General features: G+C 30.9%; 2 protein-coding genes and 1 long non-coding RNA gene across 5 annotated transcripts; 2 read left to right on the top strand and 1 right to left on the bottom strand.

Annotated features, from left to right (window-relative positions):
* Positions 1-755: 755 nt before the first annotated feature.
* Positions 756-18,713, top strand: LOC105832119 (hydroxyacid oxidase 1). 2 transcript variants are annotated; one of them, XM_012672780.3, is made up of 9 exons: positions 756-2,068; positions 2,815-2,979; positions 3,268-3,419; positions 16,550-16,805; positions 17,058-17,186; positions 17,299-17,431; positions 17,529-17,645; positions 17,845-17,956; positions 18,033-18,713. In XM_012672780.3, exons 2-9 carry the CDS (start codon positions 2,846-2,848, stop codon positions 18,098-18,100), a joined length of 1,101 nt encoding a protein of 366 aa, XP_012528234.1. In that variant the 5' UTR covers positions 756-2,068; positions 2,815-2,845; the 3' UTR covers positions 18,101-18,713. The 2 variants fall into 2 exon arrangements, with proteins under 2 accessions (XP_012528234.1, XP_012528235.1); XM_012672781.3 differs by lacking the exon at positions 756-2,068 and having other exon boundaries at positions 2,149-2,979.
* LOC105832118 (N-acetylgalactosaminyltransferase 6) lies at positions 8,502-17,120 on the bottom strand. 2 transcript variants are annotated; one of them, XM_012672779.3, is made up of 3 exons: positions 17,048-17,120; positions 13,887-14,709; positions 8,502-10,539 (listed from the first exon to the last, which is right to left on the bottom strand). In XM_012672779.3, the coding sequence occupies exons 2-3, from the start codon at positions 14,088-14,090 to the stop codon at positions 8,911-8,913; spliced, it is 1,833 nt and encodes a 610-aa protein (XP_012528233.1). In that variant the 5' UTR covers positions 14,091-14,709; positions 17,048-17,120; the 3' UTR covers positions 8,502-8,910. The 2 variants fall into 2 exon arrangements, with proteins under 2 accessions (XP_012528233.1, XP_036138487.1); XM_036282594.1 differs by lacking the exon at positions 17,048-17,120 and having other exon boundaries at positions 13,887-15,386.
* LOC118644330 lies at positions 10,547-13,454 on the top strand. Its single transcript, XR_004962124.1, has 2 exons — positions 10,547-12,041; positions 12,201-13,454. It is a non-coding gene; the product is annotated as an uncharacterized LOC118644330 (long non-coding RNA).
* Positions 18,714-18,939: the final 226 nt, after the last annotated feature.

Here is an 18,939-nt window from a genome sequence, read left to right as displayed (position 1 = left end):
ATGCGCTGAATATACTGAGATACAGTGTCTTAAGGGGAGAGTTGTTTGCTTTGAAGACTGTTTTCAAGATTATTTATAAAAGTTTTTTTCCAAAGAAAGTGTATGACAAATTAACTTAAAGTTTATATGGTCTCTTTATCTATGTGAAAAGTATATAAAATGCATTTTTTAAATTTAAATTTAGTCGATCTGGTTTATAATTATTAAAGAAGAAAAATCAGAGTCGTCCCCTTTCGAGAATATTATATCAGTTGTTGACACAATTCTGGGTTTTCATTGTTTTGAAACAAAAAAAATACGTTTTTTTTTAAATATATAGATTCAATTTTCATCCATAAAATAAAGTTAATAAAATCAATCTTAGAAAGATGACTTTTCAAAGAAGTATCGAAAATTAATACAAAAAGTACAAAAAAATACGGTTACAAAAAGCACAATATGTAACAATAAGCGTATAAATGGCCTTTTGCACTCGTACCAAAAAGATCGACTTTACGTTCTTATTACATAATGTATTATTTATTAATTTTTAATCATGTTTAATCACGTAAAACGATAGATAAAAATATAACTTTGTTTGAGATAAAAGCTACATTTATACTTAATATACATTATGTTAAAATTTCAAATCATTTGGTATAGTTTCTTATTTAATCGTGCAATTAAAAAAATATAACTTCGAGAAAATCACGTTTCAAGTTTTATATATATCTACTTTCCATATAGACAGTAACAAATTTTTAAAATTTATTTCTGTTAGTAAATTATATAAAAGATGTCTTTCCAGCTATATAAAATATATTTTCGAAAATATTACATAATATAAGTGCATTCCTTCATGTGTTTCCTTCATAATGCGCATGATGCATCATTTACCCTTATATTGTTGAGTCATTTCTGCTGTTGAATAAAATCCGAGGTAGACATTTAGCAAACAAAAGAAGAGAGTAAATTATCTTCTTCAAAAAGATTAATGTGTAAAATACTATTGATAAGTAAATATAACAAAATGTAAGTAATAATCAAATGTAAGTTAAGCGTTCGTCTCATACAAGAATAATGGAGGATTAATATTTGACGTACATGATAAATAAACATATAATTATTCAGATTAAATAACATTTTTCAGTTAATAAAACTCAAATTATTTGAAAGTGATTACTATTAAAAAAATTTTTTTTAAATAAGAATTGAATATTTTGGTCAAAATGGTAGAACAATGAGATTTTGCAAACACGTAACAGTAAATTAATGATGTTGTAGAGATTGGAAACAGGATAAATTATGCATTCTGCGGGCATGACATTTGAAAACGGAACATAATCAGCGTAATATTGACATTTGATAACGATTAAGAGATATACAGTGAAAGTCTTTTCCTAACGCTGTTTATTATTTAGTAAGCAATAAATTTTTTTGTCTTTTGACTCTTTTACTCTATTTTAATATTTTTCAGTAATTCTTTGGATTTCTCCCTTCGCAAAATTGTGACTTTTGGTATTACGACGCATCATGATTGATAAACTTAATAATTCTGTTTATCTTAAGTCTAAATTTTCATAATTTGCGTGACACAAATACATTTCAGCATACTATTGTAACATTACTTTTTTAAGTGTATCGTTACCTAATTAAAATTTAGTCGAAAGGATATTTCCTCCATTTATTCTATACTTAAAAATTAAGTCGCATTTCCAGAAATGCAATAATATCAAATAGCTTTCATAGAGTTCAATTATATGGTTGCATTATGTATTACACAGTAGAGGAAGGTCATCAATATTGACATAGGCCTTCTATAATTTGCCAAAATTGTTCTTGGAATATTCCTTAGAATATCGTAGATGTTTATTAAGCGTTATCAATTCATCCTTCATAAGAGAAAACAGTCGATGTATTCATCACACCACCGCGTCGCAGATAAAAACTCGTGTATTTAAGAGCTAACAGTTTTATCTGTTACACTAAATTTTTAACTTTTATCGTGCTATCAGCGAGGGTTTATTCGAGAATAGTCAGTCGTTTGTTAATGATCGAGACGAGTAGAAGTGGACGAGTCATTCGGAAGGTAAGTTAATTTTTTTACTCTCATATGCGATTTTCTAGCTTTTTATTTATAATTTTTTTACAAGATATTGAGAAGAAAATATTATTTTTTAAAGTAAATTTTGGTATTTTCTTAATAAAATTTCAATATCAATTAAATTTTTTTTTCTTTATAATTACTTGCCAATACGAGTTGCCAGACTTGAAACGTAATCGTAGACTGAAATTTGAATTATCTCAAATTAAATTGTTCGTTAATTTAATTACGATGCTGCAAAGGTTTTAAAAGTTGTAAAGAACTTATTACGCCAATCAGAATTCAAATTCAATAGTCGAATTGGACCGACACTTGTAAGGGAATAAGCTGGAGTAGTTTTTTTTGTGATATTAATTACATATTGATTTAATGTTCAACTTATTGTTTTTTAAGAAGTTGATCATACTATTGTATATTGTGTTATCAGTAAAATAATAATTATCTGTGTTGTCAATAAAATTACAATTATAATCTTGCAATAAATAACTACATAACATTTTATTAAATTGATTCTATATATTGTCTCAATTTATTGTTTTACATAGTTATCTATATATTGTAATATTATAATATACGTAAAATATTAATTTATTGAAAGATATAAAGCTTTCTTTGAAATATTTCTCATCATCTTGATACGAAACATAATCTGTGATGCGACTTCTCGTTAGTTTTATAATAAATTTTCTTATGCTTTATTTTCAAAATAAATTACAATATTTTTATTGCAGATTGCAACGATACATTTCTTAACGCAATAGGATGACAGCATACGTTTGTATTGAAGATTACGAAAAGTATGCTCTGGAACATTTACCTGCTTCCGTGAGAGATTACTACAAGAGCGGGGCAGGAGAAGAATATAGTGTAAAATGGAATAGGGAAGCTTTCAAAAAGTAAATCTATGTATCTAATTTAAAAACAAAGAAGTAGAAAAGATTAAGGGAGAGAAAGAGGGGGGAGGGAGAGGGGAGAGAGAGAGCGAAAGGGGAGAGAACGAAAAATAATTGTATGTTCAATAAGTAATATTTGAATTAAAAGGGTGTTATACAATTGTTCTAAATACTTACATTGTAAATTGATTTCTCAAATAATATAGCAGAAAAATAAGATATATATACTTTTCATAGATATATACTGGCATTTAAAAATGCAATTCTTAATAATTTTTAATATTCTTGCAGTTATAAGATACGTCCCAGATTCTTGCGAAACGTGTCCAAAAGGGATATAAGCACGACGGTATTGGGTCATAAGATCTCAATGCCCCTGGGAGTTGCGCCTACGGCGATGCAACGTATGGCACATCCTGATGGCGAATGCGCCAATGCAAAGGGTGAGTACACACCTCGCAAAATACTTCTGAAATACTGCAGAAATATTGACACCGGAGATTTTGTTGACCGTACAGAACTATAACTTTATTGCATACTGTACTTTTATCATCAGATTGGGTACTTATGTTTATTGTAAAATATAAGGATTTTTTTTTTAATATAAACGTGTATTAAATCATATAAATATGCTATAAAAATAGTAATAATCAAAGATTAGCCCATACACACCAACGATCACAGACAGTTAACAATACTTTTTTTAACATTCATTTACCATTCCACAATTGTCAAAGATCTGCGTTCAAACATATACGAGTATACTGATAAATGTAAAGAATAAATGCTTCAAATGTATTCATTTACACTTAGAATAATTGCTAATAAATGCTCTATTTTCAATTTTAATGTCGAGTATATCGCAAAATAACTTTCAATAAGAAGCCATTTATATATGTCTAATTATGGAATGTAACACAGAGATTTTAAGAAATCGCAAATTGGTGTATCTTTAATTTTTTTATTTACAATAATTAAAATATATTTTGAAGAAAAGTTATTTTAATTTGAAAGATATACTAGAACTAGTATAAAAAATGTATGTTTGTTATTCATTTTACAATTTATATTTGCGTATTACCAGAAAAAGATTTTATATTTGAAGTTATTCTATAATTTATTCACAATGCATGGATAATGGGAAGTGATTTTGTATCTTTTCTTTCAATTGGTTTTTTTAAAAATAATCTAATCTCATAAAAACTAATTTATAATACTTATATAAATTAGTGATAATGGAATGAATAGTTAAAATTATTATACAAGATATGTCACATAAATTATTATAAACCATTTTTTTCACAAATTATTAGAGATTGTAGAAGAAAATCTTTTTAATGTTCATAATAGACGTTTTTATACAACATATAAAAAGATAAGGCAAAAAATTAGGTATTTATTTACATTAGGGGACATAGCTCTAATGATCTTGATATATATGTATAAACTGTGTAACACGTATCAAGAACAAAGTTATAAGAAATATCTACCAATTTGAATAAGAATTAAGATTTTCAAATTTCTTTTTTATATAATATATTTCGAAAACTATACGAGACCGCTGATTAATTTATACGGAAAAGTTAATCAGTATCCTCACCTGTATAATATACATCAAGGTAAAGGTTTTTGAAGCTGTGTCTGTTAATGTAAATATTTATCGAAATTTATAATTTCTAATGGAAACTGAAAAAAATAGTTTGTAATACTTTATGTATAGTGCACTGTATAAATTGTATTTACGATTTTTTGATAAGATGTCTAGAACTTGTCCGTTAAAAAAGGTTTCACTTTAACAAGAACAAAATTTACATTATAATACAAGTAAAATATATCAGTCCTGCTTAGCAAGCAACATTTTAAGAAGATATGTTACCGTAATATTAATTTGAGCGAAAAGTGAAACTTAAATGCTAAGATTATTATCGTACCGTACTCCTACGTATGGCTATGTAATGTAAGGCACGATACAGCGCTTATGCGATATGTATAGACACATCCGTTGATATGAAGACTGCTTGCAAGATATTTATTCAAATAATTTTGTAAAAGCGTTTATTAAGAAATCCCGGATTTTTCAGGAATTTTAGTCATATTCCAAATAAGATTTCCAAATAAGATTAGAGAACTCTTTTAATGTAGATTTGCAATAAATTTTATTACATCTTTTAATGTTCCTTAATTACATATGATCACTTTTGAATATTAAATTTAAGAAAATAGTAAAAAGATGTAAGCACCAAATATGGCATAAGATACCTTTGTGAAATTGGCACATTTAAAAAAAATTAAATTTTTCTTGGAGTTCTGAATGCACCCCGAAAAGTTCTAGAGTTCTCTATTAATTAAAAAAATAATTCTGTGGTGAATTAAGCTAAAACTATTAAAAATAATTAAATTTGTCATTAGAATTTTTTTGTAGAACTCTTGAGGTGCTATCCAGAACTCTCAATAAAATTGCCAAAACTAAAAAATTTTTTTCCAGAGCTAATTTCACAAATCAGAACTTTGTAAATATTAAAAATAACTAATTTTGTCGTTAGAATTTCTTTCTGATAGAATTCTTGAGGAACTATCCAGAACTTCGATTAAATCGACGGAATAATTTTTCAAATTGCGAAATAATTTTTTATCTGTCAGAACTTAGAAAATTTTCGATTCGGCATATAAATAATCGCGACAACTTTTTAAATATCGGTTTTAACACTTCGAGCATTCAGAGATATTTTCAGAACTCTTGAGGTGTTACGCAAAACTCCCAATAGAACTGCCGGAACAAATACGAGTACTGAAAATATTACATTTTCCCTTGTTCTTTCCAGTAATGTTGGGAAAACTGTGAAACCTACCAAAAAAAACATAATAATCATAAATATCTATTATTACAATCTGGACTCACTGAATATATTTGCTTTTAAAATATGGGATCTGAGAAAAATTCCATGTGCCTTTACTTTTAAATGTGCAAAGATTTTCAAGAGTATTGAGTCCAAATATTACGTACGTTTTGTAGGCTTATGCACAGAATGCAAAGCAAAAATTTTTGGCCATTTATTGAAAAAAATCAAAAGAAAATGTAGACGTAATATTTGAATGTAAATTAAAAAAAATTCCAATATAAATGTTTACATAAGAAAAAACGTCAATTAAAAAGACATCTACGCGAAAAAATAGCGTCGCAATTATTAGAAAATAAACAGGACGCCAGCACCTGGATAACTAAACATTTAATGGACAATGGAGATCTTATTCCACCAATATTGTACAATGCTACAGTGCTTCGAAAAGCCAAACAACAAGAATTGGACCGTCGTCTCGAATTAAAACATAGAAACATATAATAATCGTAAATATCTATTTTTACAACCTGGAAAATGGACTCATATATTTGCTTCTAAAATATGGGAGCAGAAAAAAATTCCATGTGCCTTTACTTTTAAATATGCAAAGGTTTTCAAAAGTATTGAGTCCAAATATTATGTACGTTTTGTAGGTTTATGCACAATATGCAAAGTAAAAATGTCTGGCCATTTATTGGAAAAACCAAAAGAAAATGTAGACATAATATTTGAATGTAAATTAAAAAATTTCAAATATGAATTTTTACATAAGAAAAAAACATCAATTAAAAGGACATCTACGCGAAAAAATAGCGTCGCAATTATTAGAAAATAAACAGGACGCCAGCACCTGAAGAACAAAACTAAACATTTAATGGACAATGGAGATCCTATTCCACCAATAATGTACGATGCTACAGTGCTTCGAAAAGCCAAACAACAAGAATTAAATCGTCGTCTCAAATTGAAACATAGTGATCCAATTCTTAATTTAAATTTGACAAAATATGAATTTCATGCAGGTATTATACGCAACATAGGGTTTGACCATTCTTCTGCATGTATTGGACAGAGGAACAAAAATTAGTTTATAAACTACAACACATCAAAATTAAATAGTTGTCTAATAGTCGATGCAACAGGTAGTTCTGCAAAAAAATTAAAGCTTATAAATAAGGAAAAAAGTCCTCATATATATTTATATCAGTACGTATTAGTAACAGAAATAAGTAGTACTCCGATCTTTCAAATGGTGTATCGATGAAACAAGATGCTTCCACAATTATTTACTTTTTCTTGTCAATATTAGCGGACGGTACACTTGCACCGCAAATGGTAGTAATAGATTTTAGTAAGGCTCTTCTTATGGTAGTTATAAAAGCATTTGCTGCGCAGATACATATACTTATTTACAAATATTGTGTAATATTATTTAAAAAAAAAGCGAAGTTACCTAGTCATTATGTAAGATTAGATATTAATCATTTTATTGGTATGGTTGCAAGATAGGATTTCCTCCGCGATAAAGCGGCTAAAATTCGGCAATTTTATATACGAAGCATTGCTCATATTTATAAAATCAGCGAAATACAAAATATAAAATCCTTATTGACATTAATAATGGTAGTCGCTTTGAGCAAAGATACAGGCTGTGATAAAAATTCCGAGCTTTTTTTTTCAGAAACTCACTTGCGATTAGTGAATGTCATTAAAGAAACATCGATCGAAGATCTTATCGATGAGAAAGAAAGCGCAAAAGAAGCATCTTTTGATGATTTAGAGATGAATGGATTAGAGACTGGATGGAGGGAATGGGCAAACTCTATTTTAGAGTCAGCAAAAAGTATTGCCTCGGTATCTACATCGGGATCCATTGTAAATGTATTTTATAATCCACAAGTTGTAATAAAATGAAAATGTTTAATTTCTTATCTGCCCTTGTGGACAGGTATCATGCGTTCCAATTTTCAGTGCAACAAAATAACAGTTACATCCTCAGCTAAAACAGCATTTGCAGAATTAAAAAACCAGACATTTAAAGGTGAAAGTCTCGCGACTTTTCATATGTCCTGATTAGTACCTCAAGAGTTCTGAAAATATCTCTTAATGTTCGAGGGACTAAAACCGATAGAAAGTTCTCACAACTTTTCATATGTCGGATCGAAATTTTTCCAAGTTCCGATGGATAAAAAATGTTTTCGCAATTTTGGCAATTTGATCGAAGTTCTGGATAGCACATCAAGAGTTTTAAAGATATCTCTTAATTAATGCTTGAAGCGCTAGAACCGACATTTAAAAAGTTCTCGCGATTTTTCATATGTCGGATCGAAAATTTTACAAGTCCCGACGAATAAAATTTTTTTTGGCAATTCCGGCTATTTGATCGCAGTTCTGGATAGCACCTCAAGAGTTCTATCAGAAATCCTAATGACAAAATTAGTTATTTTTAATATTTATAAAGTTGTCGCTGATTTAAATACACGAATCTAACTCACCGGAAGTACACAATTCAATGATTAAATGCACAATGCCAATTTAGAACAATGTGTTGTTTTTTATTATTACTAACTTAAAAAAAAAAAACTCATAAGTCATATAAAAATTTATGTGAATACAAGGATGTGTGCTATATTTATTGCTAATCGATTTTATATCATCAAAAAATCAAAGAAATAATTTTGTCAGAAAAAAATACAATTCAAATTTAAAAAAGTTTATTCCCAAAATTTTCTTTTAAGTATTAATAAAATCTCATAAAAATTCATGATTTTCCAAGATAAAAAATCAATTCATTGAAAATTCCAGGTTTTCTCGATTTTTCTTAGTAGTAACACCCTGACTTGCTGTCCAGTCTGCATATCTAAGAAACGAAAATTTCTCGCCTTACGCTACATGCAAAATTATCTGGGTCGCGCGTTTATCGAGTCTTATTATTTATTAATTATTAACATAAATGCAGCACGTTGCTCAAATTGGAATTTGCGATGACTAGTGACCAGAAATAAAGGAATCTCTCCTAGATTTCTATAACAAATAGGAATTTGGCGCGAGCCTACTGTTCAAGAGACATTATGGCAGCACGAGGGAAGAGTGTTCACTTGAGCTTAGGTCCTATGTTCTCCCAATTATTGATCGCTTTCATGTTAACTTGCTCTATTCGCCATTTCTGAGTAAGTGACGATTTGTCGCACGCAGTTACAAACACTTTCTTACTGCCTGGATCGGTGTCTAGGCACCTGGACGAATAACTGTGCTGCAGCCACTGCTTCTCGACGTCATAGCGCCATAGTTGATTGCCCTGTTTTCCATGGCAGGGATACAGGCTCACTGGTGCTTTCTCCTCGCCTCTGGATACGTCCAAGCAATCCGTGCGATCCTTCGGTCTGATGTCCTTGTGCCAAGTTAGTCGGAACTCTTGCTCGCCCGACACTTTCGGATCGTCCTTTATGCAAGTGTCCATCACGACAAGCTCGTCTCTCTTCCGCTTCTTCGAGTCCAAACATAGCTCGGTCGCGCCCATGTTCCTGATCTCCCCATAGGCAAAGTCGTCCGGTTCGATGGGCGGATACACCTCTACGAGATCGAAAGCTATGTTCTCCATGAACCAGTTGAACGGTTTGCAGTGCAATTTCGCGCGTAAAGCCTTCTGTTTCGACAGATCACCTGGATCCAACGCCCGTAAGTGCGGCCGCCTCTTGTAGATGTATTCCGCATACTCATCCATCCACACCTCGGCGACTCTCTTGTAATTCTTTCCCAAGAAATCGCCACGACCGGGATTAGGAAATGGCGGGAATTTACGATAGATATGACCGACTCGGGAACACGGTGCGTCATACATTTGACCGCCGCACTGCCATATTTTGAAGGATAACTCGTACTGCTCACCACCCCATATGTCTAAGCCTGGATCGTAACCGCCCAGTTCCCAGAAAAATTTAGCGCTGATCGCGAACAGACCGCCTGCCATTATAGGACTCTTGAACGGCTCCACAGGTTTTCTTAGGTCTTCCGGGAGTAATGGAAGCCGCTTGTAATACAACTCCCAATCAAACGCACCTCGGGCACCCTCGTCCTGCGCCCTATATTCGAAAGTCTCGTAAGCTATCACATCAATAAACGGACAAACACAGGTTTTGTAGTCTTGCGCGATGGGCTCTAGCAACGGCGGCAACCAGTTTACATTAGCTTCGCTGTGCGAGTCCAGGAACACGAGAACTTTCGCTCTCGCCTTTTTCGCGCCCGCCAGTCGGCCCCTGATCAGTCCCGAGCGTTTTGGCAATCGCACGATCGATACCTTCGGCAAGTGTTGAGCAACGTAATCGTTTAACTTCTTTTTCAACTCGACTTTCGTACTGGCGTCGTCAACCAATATAATCTCTTCTAAGAGGGAAGGCGGCGAACGGTTAATTACGCTCCAGCAGGTTCGCAGTAACGTGCTGAAATGCTCGTTGTGGAAAGATACTATCACAGAAACGGAATCCAGGTTCTTCAAGTATTTCTTCTTCTTACAATCTGGATGGCGAATGTCAGGCACTGAACGATTCATTGAGATCTCATCACTGAGAGCCGCATTGAATCCATTTACTTGATACAATTTTTCCTTTCGTACGTCAAGGGATGGGGAAAGAAAGGCTGGTCTCCCATGTTCTCCCATTCCTGTTCGTTTTTCTTCTTCCTCAATCTTCTTGTAATCATGCCAATCAATTTTGTCGTCTACATCCTGTAAAATATATTAAAATTAGTCTATGTTCTGTAAAATACATAAAAATTAGTGATTAGAGATGAAGGAAAGTAACTCTATTTGCAAGATTAGTCAAAAAAATTCACAGTAGATGAAAAAAAAATCATGATAAATTCTAGTTTTCCCAGACTTTATCGAATAGAATAAATTATGAAAAACTTATAAAAATGTAGAATTTTGGAAATTCTTCTATTTGTTATGATAGATTTGTTTATGGAGATGATTGCAAAGATAAATTTTGAAAGATAAATCTCACAATCAGTTCGTTTTTTACATTAAATTGTAAAGGAAGGTTACCAATACTGGTATTCCACTTTTTGAGTAGTATTTTTTTAAACAAGAACTAAAAATCAACTTTGGAAACATAAATATAAACAGAAAGTGTCTTTTATCAAACAATATAACAGTTTTATAATATTGCTCCATATTTTATAATAATTTTCGGAATATAACAAAAAATAAATGTTTGTAAAATTTTGACCTGAAAATTGAGGTAGTAAGCTACATTTTTTTCCTTTTCTTTTCCTTTAACATGAGTCATTTGTACAAAATATTTACAAGTTAATATCTATGAGAATTTCTAGAAACCTTTCATTTTGAAATGTAAAACATTTTTTTGTTGATATATTTTGTTGATTATATATCCGCAATTATTTTATCAGCAAGATGCAACATATAGCATAACTATATAAATTACACATATTAGATTAGATTAAATTTGTTTTTACTAGAGTTAGTTTTTATATAAAAAAGCTATAAATATACGAAGTATGGGTTCGTATATTTATGGTATATAAATAATAAATGTATGAATTGTGGGTTTTTATTTCTTTAATTATTTAAGCAGTTTTTCATCAATATTACAACATTAATACAGTGCAATATTCAATTTCTGAGAAATAAGCGGGATACCACTTTATGTCAGTAATGGTAACCTCTATTATTTTCATATTTAAAAAAAAACAATCGTCGGTGATTTGTAATGACATATGAGTGAAGAATCGGAAATAAAAAATGTGACATTTTTTACGATTGTATAAAAAGATGATAAAAATATTAAACTGGCTTGGGTATGCAATGGCTTTGGTACATTCCTGATCGCTAGAAATGCAAGAGAGATGCAACTAAAACTCGTTTGCCAACTGTTGTGCGCATATAATGAAGAAAGTAGGTTTTTAAGTATGGGCATAAGAGCTACTCGCGTAATATCCGGTATGATGACTCACACTTTGATTGCCGATGCTGTAAGTGTAAATGATCCGCATATTTATTATAAATATAACAATCCAAGTAAGCTTCCTTTTACTGCTCCAGCAGGAAATTGAACTCAACGAAGTTACAACAGAGTTGTAATTCACCTTCTTGCTCGACGACAGGCGCGAAATATCTATCCTGTTGTGACTTTTTCTTTCCCGAATGAAACTCGTCGAAATGTCACCGATTTCCATTCATAACGCAAAAATCAACGTAAAATGTCAGTGGTATGCTAATAGTTTAGATATGCATAGATCATTAAATCAAATCGACATCAACTTGAGTTCGTATTAAGCTCTTCTATCAGCAGAACTTGCCGATATAATCTGATTATCAGTAAAATCTGTTATTGAATAGAATCTATCATTTTTTTACTATCCAAATAGGACATATCATTCAACGAAGTTTTTGCTCTACAATACCAGCTATAAGTTGTGGTTGTTTCAGAAAAGTATATTTTTTAGATTTATTTTTTCTTATTCAATAATAAACAATTTTTTAAAACCTCAAATTTTGATTTTAAAATGAGTATTAAATCTGCAAAGAAGAAAACAATGAAAATTTTGGATTACAATGGCTTATGCAAAAATGACCACGTTTTGTTGCAATTTTAGACTTTTAACTTTTAAATAAAGATATAATTAAACTTTTGTACAAATATTTATTTTAGAGTTTTGTTAGTATATGTAAAAAGTTTGATTTAATTTGTAATGTTAGTTGTCTAGTACTCATCAAAGTGACTACAAAAGTCAAATTTACATAAAAATCAAGAGCAAATAAAAAATTTAAAAAATTTTTAGAAAACCAATAAGAGAATATATTCAAATTTTACACACAAATAATCAAACATAATAGAATCTATGAAATTTATAAATACTTAACAATATTTTGTAAAAGATATACATCCTTAAATGATTATGGCAGATATAGATTTCCTAATTTCTGCAGTCAATTTATATTCTGTTAATTAATTTTATTGTTTTACTGTTTTTGTTTTTATCTCCAAAAATTTGTGATAGATCTTGTAAAACTGTTGACAAATATGGGTATCTGGATCTATTATTTAAATGGTTACAAAACTGCAGCTTCGTTTTTGCAATTAATCTATCATATTCTATTAACGGATTTGAATGCTTCTATTGCTATTCTATAAAAAAATTGATTATAGATATTTAAATGGTTATTATTTAAGTAAACTGATTTGGCAATCAACATGCCATCATATTTTACTAATAAATTTTATTAGTATTTTACCAACAATTGTAACAGATTCTTTACAAAATCTGTTTTCGATAGACATAGCTATTTACACATTATTTAAATGTTTACGAAATAGATTCTATAATCAATTCATTATCACATTCTGTTCAGATGTAACAGATTTTGTGTTTAGGTTTTTTCTGTTTATTCTGTTCTTCTTAATATTTTTTTCTTCACTTATGCTCTTGGAATCATTTTAAAATTCTTATCAAACATTAAATAAGATAGATTCTTGGCTATTTAGGTATCATTTCATTCTGTTGTAATTCTATTCGGATCTATTTGATCCAAAATATGTTCAATCTTTTTGTCAATATTTTATTAAAAAATTTTTATTTCTAATACTTTAGTAACTTTGTCAATTAAATGTAAGATTTCTCTTCTGTAAAAATTGTTAGTTTTTATTTTTGAGAACTTTTTGATCATATTGATATAAAACCTATGACTGTATAGTAAATTTGAAACGTGATAGTAGGATTAAATAATTATGAAATGGCAGATTCTGTAATCAATTCTTTACCATTATATTCTGTTGACAAAGCTTAGATTTGTCATTCTTAGCTGAACTTGCACGTTCAGCAGCATTTAATTCTCTTTTTCAATGGGAAAAGAAAAGAAGGAAAGAATTGTGCCAGAAGTTCAGATAGAAAAAGCCTTTTGTTACGTTTCTGCTGGCCATTCTGCCAGTCACAAAATTTGTAGCAGACCTTGTCCGTTTTGACAGATTTCACTATCAGACTCGACGCTCCTGATTGAAGACGTGTAACACATTTCGTTTTATCGAGATTCATCCACGACAAATAATTTCGTACCTGATGCTCGTCGTTCCCTCGATTGCCGTCATCTCTCGGATCGACGGCGACCGCGGCCGTCGCCAGGTTGTCGAACGACGTCGCGGCTTCGAGCCGACGGCTGTTGGGAGGTGATCGCGCGTACCGGAACACTACGACGGTCAGGAACACGGTGAACGCCGCCAGGAGAAGAAACTTGACCAGGCTGATCACGTTGCGCCTCATCTTCGCGAGAGGAAGACCATGTCTCGCGGGCCGACTCCTCGCGCCGCCGGCCTCCCTCACGTCTTAGACTTAACCTCAATTCTCACCTCGTCGCCGCGCGTCCTACGTGGCAGACCTCGCAGGCGGTAAATAAACGGACGCGTTCACCCGTCATCGCCGCGCAGCGGCGGCAGCGGTGGCCAGGAAATTTCGAGATTTGCGCCCCGTCGACGGGAAACTCTCCCACCTCGACGGGGAAAAAAACGATGATAAAGAATCGACGCAGCAATGAAAGCTACACGCGCGACTGCCACCCACTCCCACTGCCACAGTGCCACCCGCAGCCACCCGCGAGTCTCGCGACGCGACTATCGCGCGAGTATGCCGTGATGATGATTGATATATTTTAGTAGAGGAGAGATCCAGAGATCACCTTCGCGAGAGAAACCTCTCTCAAGTCTCTCAACAAGGAAACTCGCGTTTTCTACCGATAGAAAAATTCCGTCGGTTCCGCCCGTGTGGTTCTACACCTGTTTTTCTCTCATCTTTTTGCCGTCCGTGCGAACTTAACGGTTTCCTTGTATCGGTCAGCATCAATTGAGACACCTCTGTCCTTTTATGCAGAAATGTTGCACTTATTCTAAATAAAAAATAATTAAGAATATGTGAATTTTTTAAGGAAATGAATGATTTGTGCATACAGCACTTTCCCTCGACGACCGAAAGCGCGCGACTCTTCAATTTCTTTTCGAATTTAAATTTTGCAATAGCTCAAAGCACAATTTTTAAGTTTTTCTCGTTTTCGATATAATTTTTATTTCTATTTTTATACCTTTCACTTCTTTTTGCGAGGCTTTTCTTTACTGGAAAAATAAAAAAGTTAAAATTTATTGTAAATCGGATAAAAAAGAAACATGTTACAAATATTTTCTAAAAAAAATAATGTAAATGTTACTCAATAAGTGTTATTCAATATATACTCATTGATTGATTAGCTTAATTGTCAATTAAATCAAGCAAAATTGTTTGCACCGAAATTTCTTATTGCACCGAAATTCTATATAATTCTTATATCCAATATTTTTCTGTATGTGTATATGGTTAAACAATAAAAAATTAATAAGCCATAATTTCTAGCTATGCTAACAAAATACTGTAGATACCACTTGATAAGACTAAATCATTGATAGATAAATTAATATTAATTTAATCTGTAGAATTGATTGCAAAATGTTGACCTATATATATTACGTTGTTCTTAATCTCTAATTCTTTTCGATCGTATTTTAAGTAACAAAAAATAATTATTTTATTTTAGTTAACAAAATATAAACAAAATACTGTATGTACTGTTTATTATTAAATTAATAATTGATTAAGTTATATTTTAAGGTGGGCCTAAACGGAAAAAAATCGAATTAATTAGGTTTATAACGTTTAAGAATTGTTTTTAAAATCAAATTTTGTAAAGGGTAACTTCGACTAAAATTATAACCTTATTAATTAAATACAATTCTGTTGATCCGTTTCATCATCATATTTTAATTTCTGATAATTTGTAACACGTACTGTACCTTAAATTTTTTGTTATAAAAATTATAACATAAGTTATATCACTGTATTATTCTGACTAATAATATTTTAATATTAATTTCTCGAACTCGATTTCACCTGTACTACGATTACATCACACGACCTGTTCCTTCAACAGGTAACTGGTATTATCGCATTATTCGTAATACCTGTAGCAGACCTTTTTCTGAAAGATATATACAAAAGTAACAATTGTACACTTTTTCACGTTATGTTGCTTTCATCATGTCTTTATTTGCACTTTTATTTTTCGGAAAAAAGTAAAGTGTCGAAATTCGATGTAATCGTCGATTAAATTCTTATTATTTTTCGTTAATTTTATTAGAGTCTTATACATGTGAAATCTCACTCTAGATACACCAAATTTTTGGTGAAACGTTTAATAATATTATTTTATTAACATGTTCAATAATACATGTCCATATATTAATTAAACAGTAGTGTGCTTATCCATTCATCCATAATAAAGAATTAGCGTGTATACGCGAGAAGTGCGCGTTTGATTGTTGCTTTTCCGCGATGCTGATTGTTCTTTCGCTTGACTCACTTCGTGGTGTGAGAGTTGTAATTTGACAGTTTAATTTTGACAGTTTATTAGCAACTAAACTTTATATAGTTAATACAAGCGCGCGCGAAATGCGTGGTGTGTGCTAGCCGTTTTTAAAAAGTGCATGTAACATCGCGATATCTCGCATATATCGAATGTATCGAAGTTTATTGTTAATTGTCTTTTTTGTGCGATGCGTACATGCACACACATACACACGCGCGCGCGCGCGCGCGCACGCGTGCGCGCGAAACAAAAATATTTGAAAATAATTTCTTTTAATTTATAGATTATTTAAATGATTCTTTTATTTGTTTTTGTTGCTTTTATTTTTTCACAGCTGCTCAAGCGGCGGGAACAATTTTTATTCTTTCAACAATAGCTACAAGTAGTATAGAGGAAGTGGCAGAAGCTGCACCAAAAGCTATAAAATGGTTTCAGCTTTATATTTATACTGACAGAAATGTTACCTTAAATTTAATAAGACGCGCTGAACGTGCTGATTTCAAAGCGCTGGTTCTCACCATTGACGCGCCATTCTTTGGCGACAGACGCGCCGATTTGAGAAATAATTTTGCATTGCCCAACCACTTGAGGTATAATTAAGCAATTAAAAATGTATAAAAAATATTGTATGTATGTGTATGTAGATCAGTGATTAACAAATTACTATTAACTTTAAAAAATATATATTTAAGAGTTTTGTGTTTGTATAGTACATTATAATAAGTAACAGATGATAGACAAGTAATAGTTAATCCATATATTATATACGTTATGAATTAAATGAAAATTAAATAAAAATTATAATAAGATACACACAATAAACAGTACATACTCTATTTTAGATTCGCAAATTTCCAAGGTGATTTATCGAAGCGAGTAAATACCGCGAAAACTGGCTCTGGCCTTAACGAATATGTTACTGCACTGTTCGATCCATCGCTCTCCTGGGATGACGTAAAGTGGCTTAGAAGGTATCTGCATATCATTGTTTGTGAACTTTTCTTATCTTTTGACATTTTAGAGTATTAGATCTTTTATCATACTTCGTCGAGCAAATCAAGCAAATGAGTAAAATTTTTCTAGTATTACAACGCTACCAATAATTCTTAAAGGGATATTGACAGTAGAGGATGCACGTTTAGCCGTAGAAACTGGAGTCGATGGTATCATAGTATCAAATCATGGTGCGCGTCAAATAGATAGCGTTCCAGCGTCGGTTGGTTTATTTCTTATTTAATAAGTTTTTGTTATATATACCTGAAAATATTAGACTAAAATACATATAGATGAATTATAAATAATTATATTCGTAGATTGAAGTTTTGCCTGAAATAAGCAAAGCCGTAGGAGATAAAATTGAAGTCTACATGGACGGTGGAGTTACGCAAGGTATCGATGTGTTAAAAGCTTTGGCATTAGGTGCAAAAATGGTACGACTTTATTGAATGACATATATATAACATATTTTATATATTTTTTATATTTTAAATGTGTATATGTATAATAAAAATATTTGAACATTTTGCTTAATTTATGGATACTATTATTAGCTTATTCTTTTACTATTATATAAAATTCTCATTTGTTTTTATTCAGATTTAATCAATTGCATTCTTTCTTTTTTTTTAGGTATTCTTAGGCAGACCGATGCTATGGGGCTTGGTACATAGTGGCGAGAAAGGTGCTAGAGAGATTCTTGAAATTATGAGAAAAGAAATTGATCTAGCATTCGCATTAAGTGGTAAATTACATTATTTTTATATCAACGTACATGTTATTAATTGAAATATTTTTGGAAAACAAATGTATTTTTTTAGGTTGCTCGTCCGTAAAAGATGTTACACACGATATGGTGATTCATGCATCCTACTATAGTCATTTATGAAAATAGATTTCACATCAAGCACATTGTCATAAATATGTAAATATATACTAAGATATCAGCAATCTCTTGTTCTACAGAAAATTTTGTATCTTACTAAAAAATGTACCGAACACTAAGATCGTATTAAGAAAATTATTATTTGTTTCATTTATATAGTTTCTATATTGAAGAAACGTAACACATATACATTTGTTCATTGGTTTACATTTTTCTATTTAATTTTTAGTATAGATTCAATAGTTTAAATGACAAATTTCAAATAACTTTGCGAGTTTGTGGTATTGTTATAAAAATTTTCACATTTGTATTGTATATATTAGTTTTATTCTTCTCCCTGAAACGAGTTACAATAATTCTCTTTACATTTCTTTTATTTATAATTTTCATTCTTCAACTAATTAATTTGTTATAAGTCGAAGTATACAGGGATCAAACCTGCTAACTATAAATTGTTCTTATATAATTACGTGTAATCTATCTTTGTACTGTTTGCCCAAATTAATAATTATTTGGATTAAACGGACTTGAGAACAACTAATTTTGTTGCATTTCGCACTATTACACATATTGTTAAGTTGATATAGTAATTTTTCTCTTTATTTATCATAAAAAATTTTTTTAATAAAAAAAACTTTTAAAAAGATTTTAGTTTTACTTTTTTCTTTTGTCAAAAATAATTTAAACTTTTTATATTTTGTCTTATATGAAAAAAGTAAATTTTTATGAAAAAAATTGAGATTTGTTTATGTCTGAGATATATATTAATGTCAAATAATTATATAATATAAATATTATAAGAGAGTAATGGAAAAAAATTAAGTATACCATAAAAACATGTC

The sequence above is a fragment of the Monomorium pharaonis genome, chromosome 2 (genome assembly GCF_013373865.1).
Source record: "Monomorium pharaonis isolate MP-MQ-018 chromosome 2, ASM1337386v2, whole genome shotgun sequence".
Taxonomy (NCBI): domain Eukaryota; kingdom Metazoa; phylum Arthropoda; class Insecta; order Hymenoptera; family Formicidae; genus Monomorium; species Monomorium pharaonis.
The sequence above is the reverse complement of the archived record's forward strand: the minus strand, read 5'-3'. Positions and strand labels throughout refer to the sequence as shown.

What these genes read in the sequence shown, in the direction of transcription:
- LOC105832118 (XM_012672779.3), bottom strand. Translation starts at nt 14,090, where the DNA reads ATGAGGCGCAACGTGATCAGCCTGGTCAAGTTTCTTCTCCTGGCGGCG. An exon ending in GAGGGAACGACGAGCATCAG is followed by an intron (nt 10,540 to 13,886) that starts GTACGAAATTAT and finishes TATATTTTACAG; the next exon opens with GATGTAGACGACAAAATTGA.
- LOC105832119 (XM_012672780.3), top strand. Translation starts at nt 2,846, where the DNA reads ATGACAGCATACGTTTGTATTGAAGATTACGAAAAGTATGCTCTGGAA. An exon ending in AATAGGGAAGCTTTCAAAAA is followed by an intron (nt 2,980 to 3,267) that starts GTAAATCTATGT and finishes ATATTCTTGCAG; the next exon opens with TTATAAGATACGTCCCAGAT. An exon ending in TGGCATTAGGTGCAAAAATG is followed by an intron (nt 17,646 to 17,844) that starts GTACGACTTTAT and finishes CTTTTTTTTTAG; the next exon opens with GTATTCTTAGGCAGACCGAT.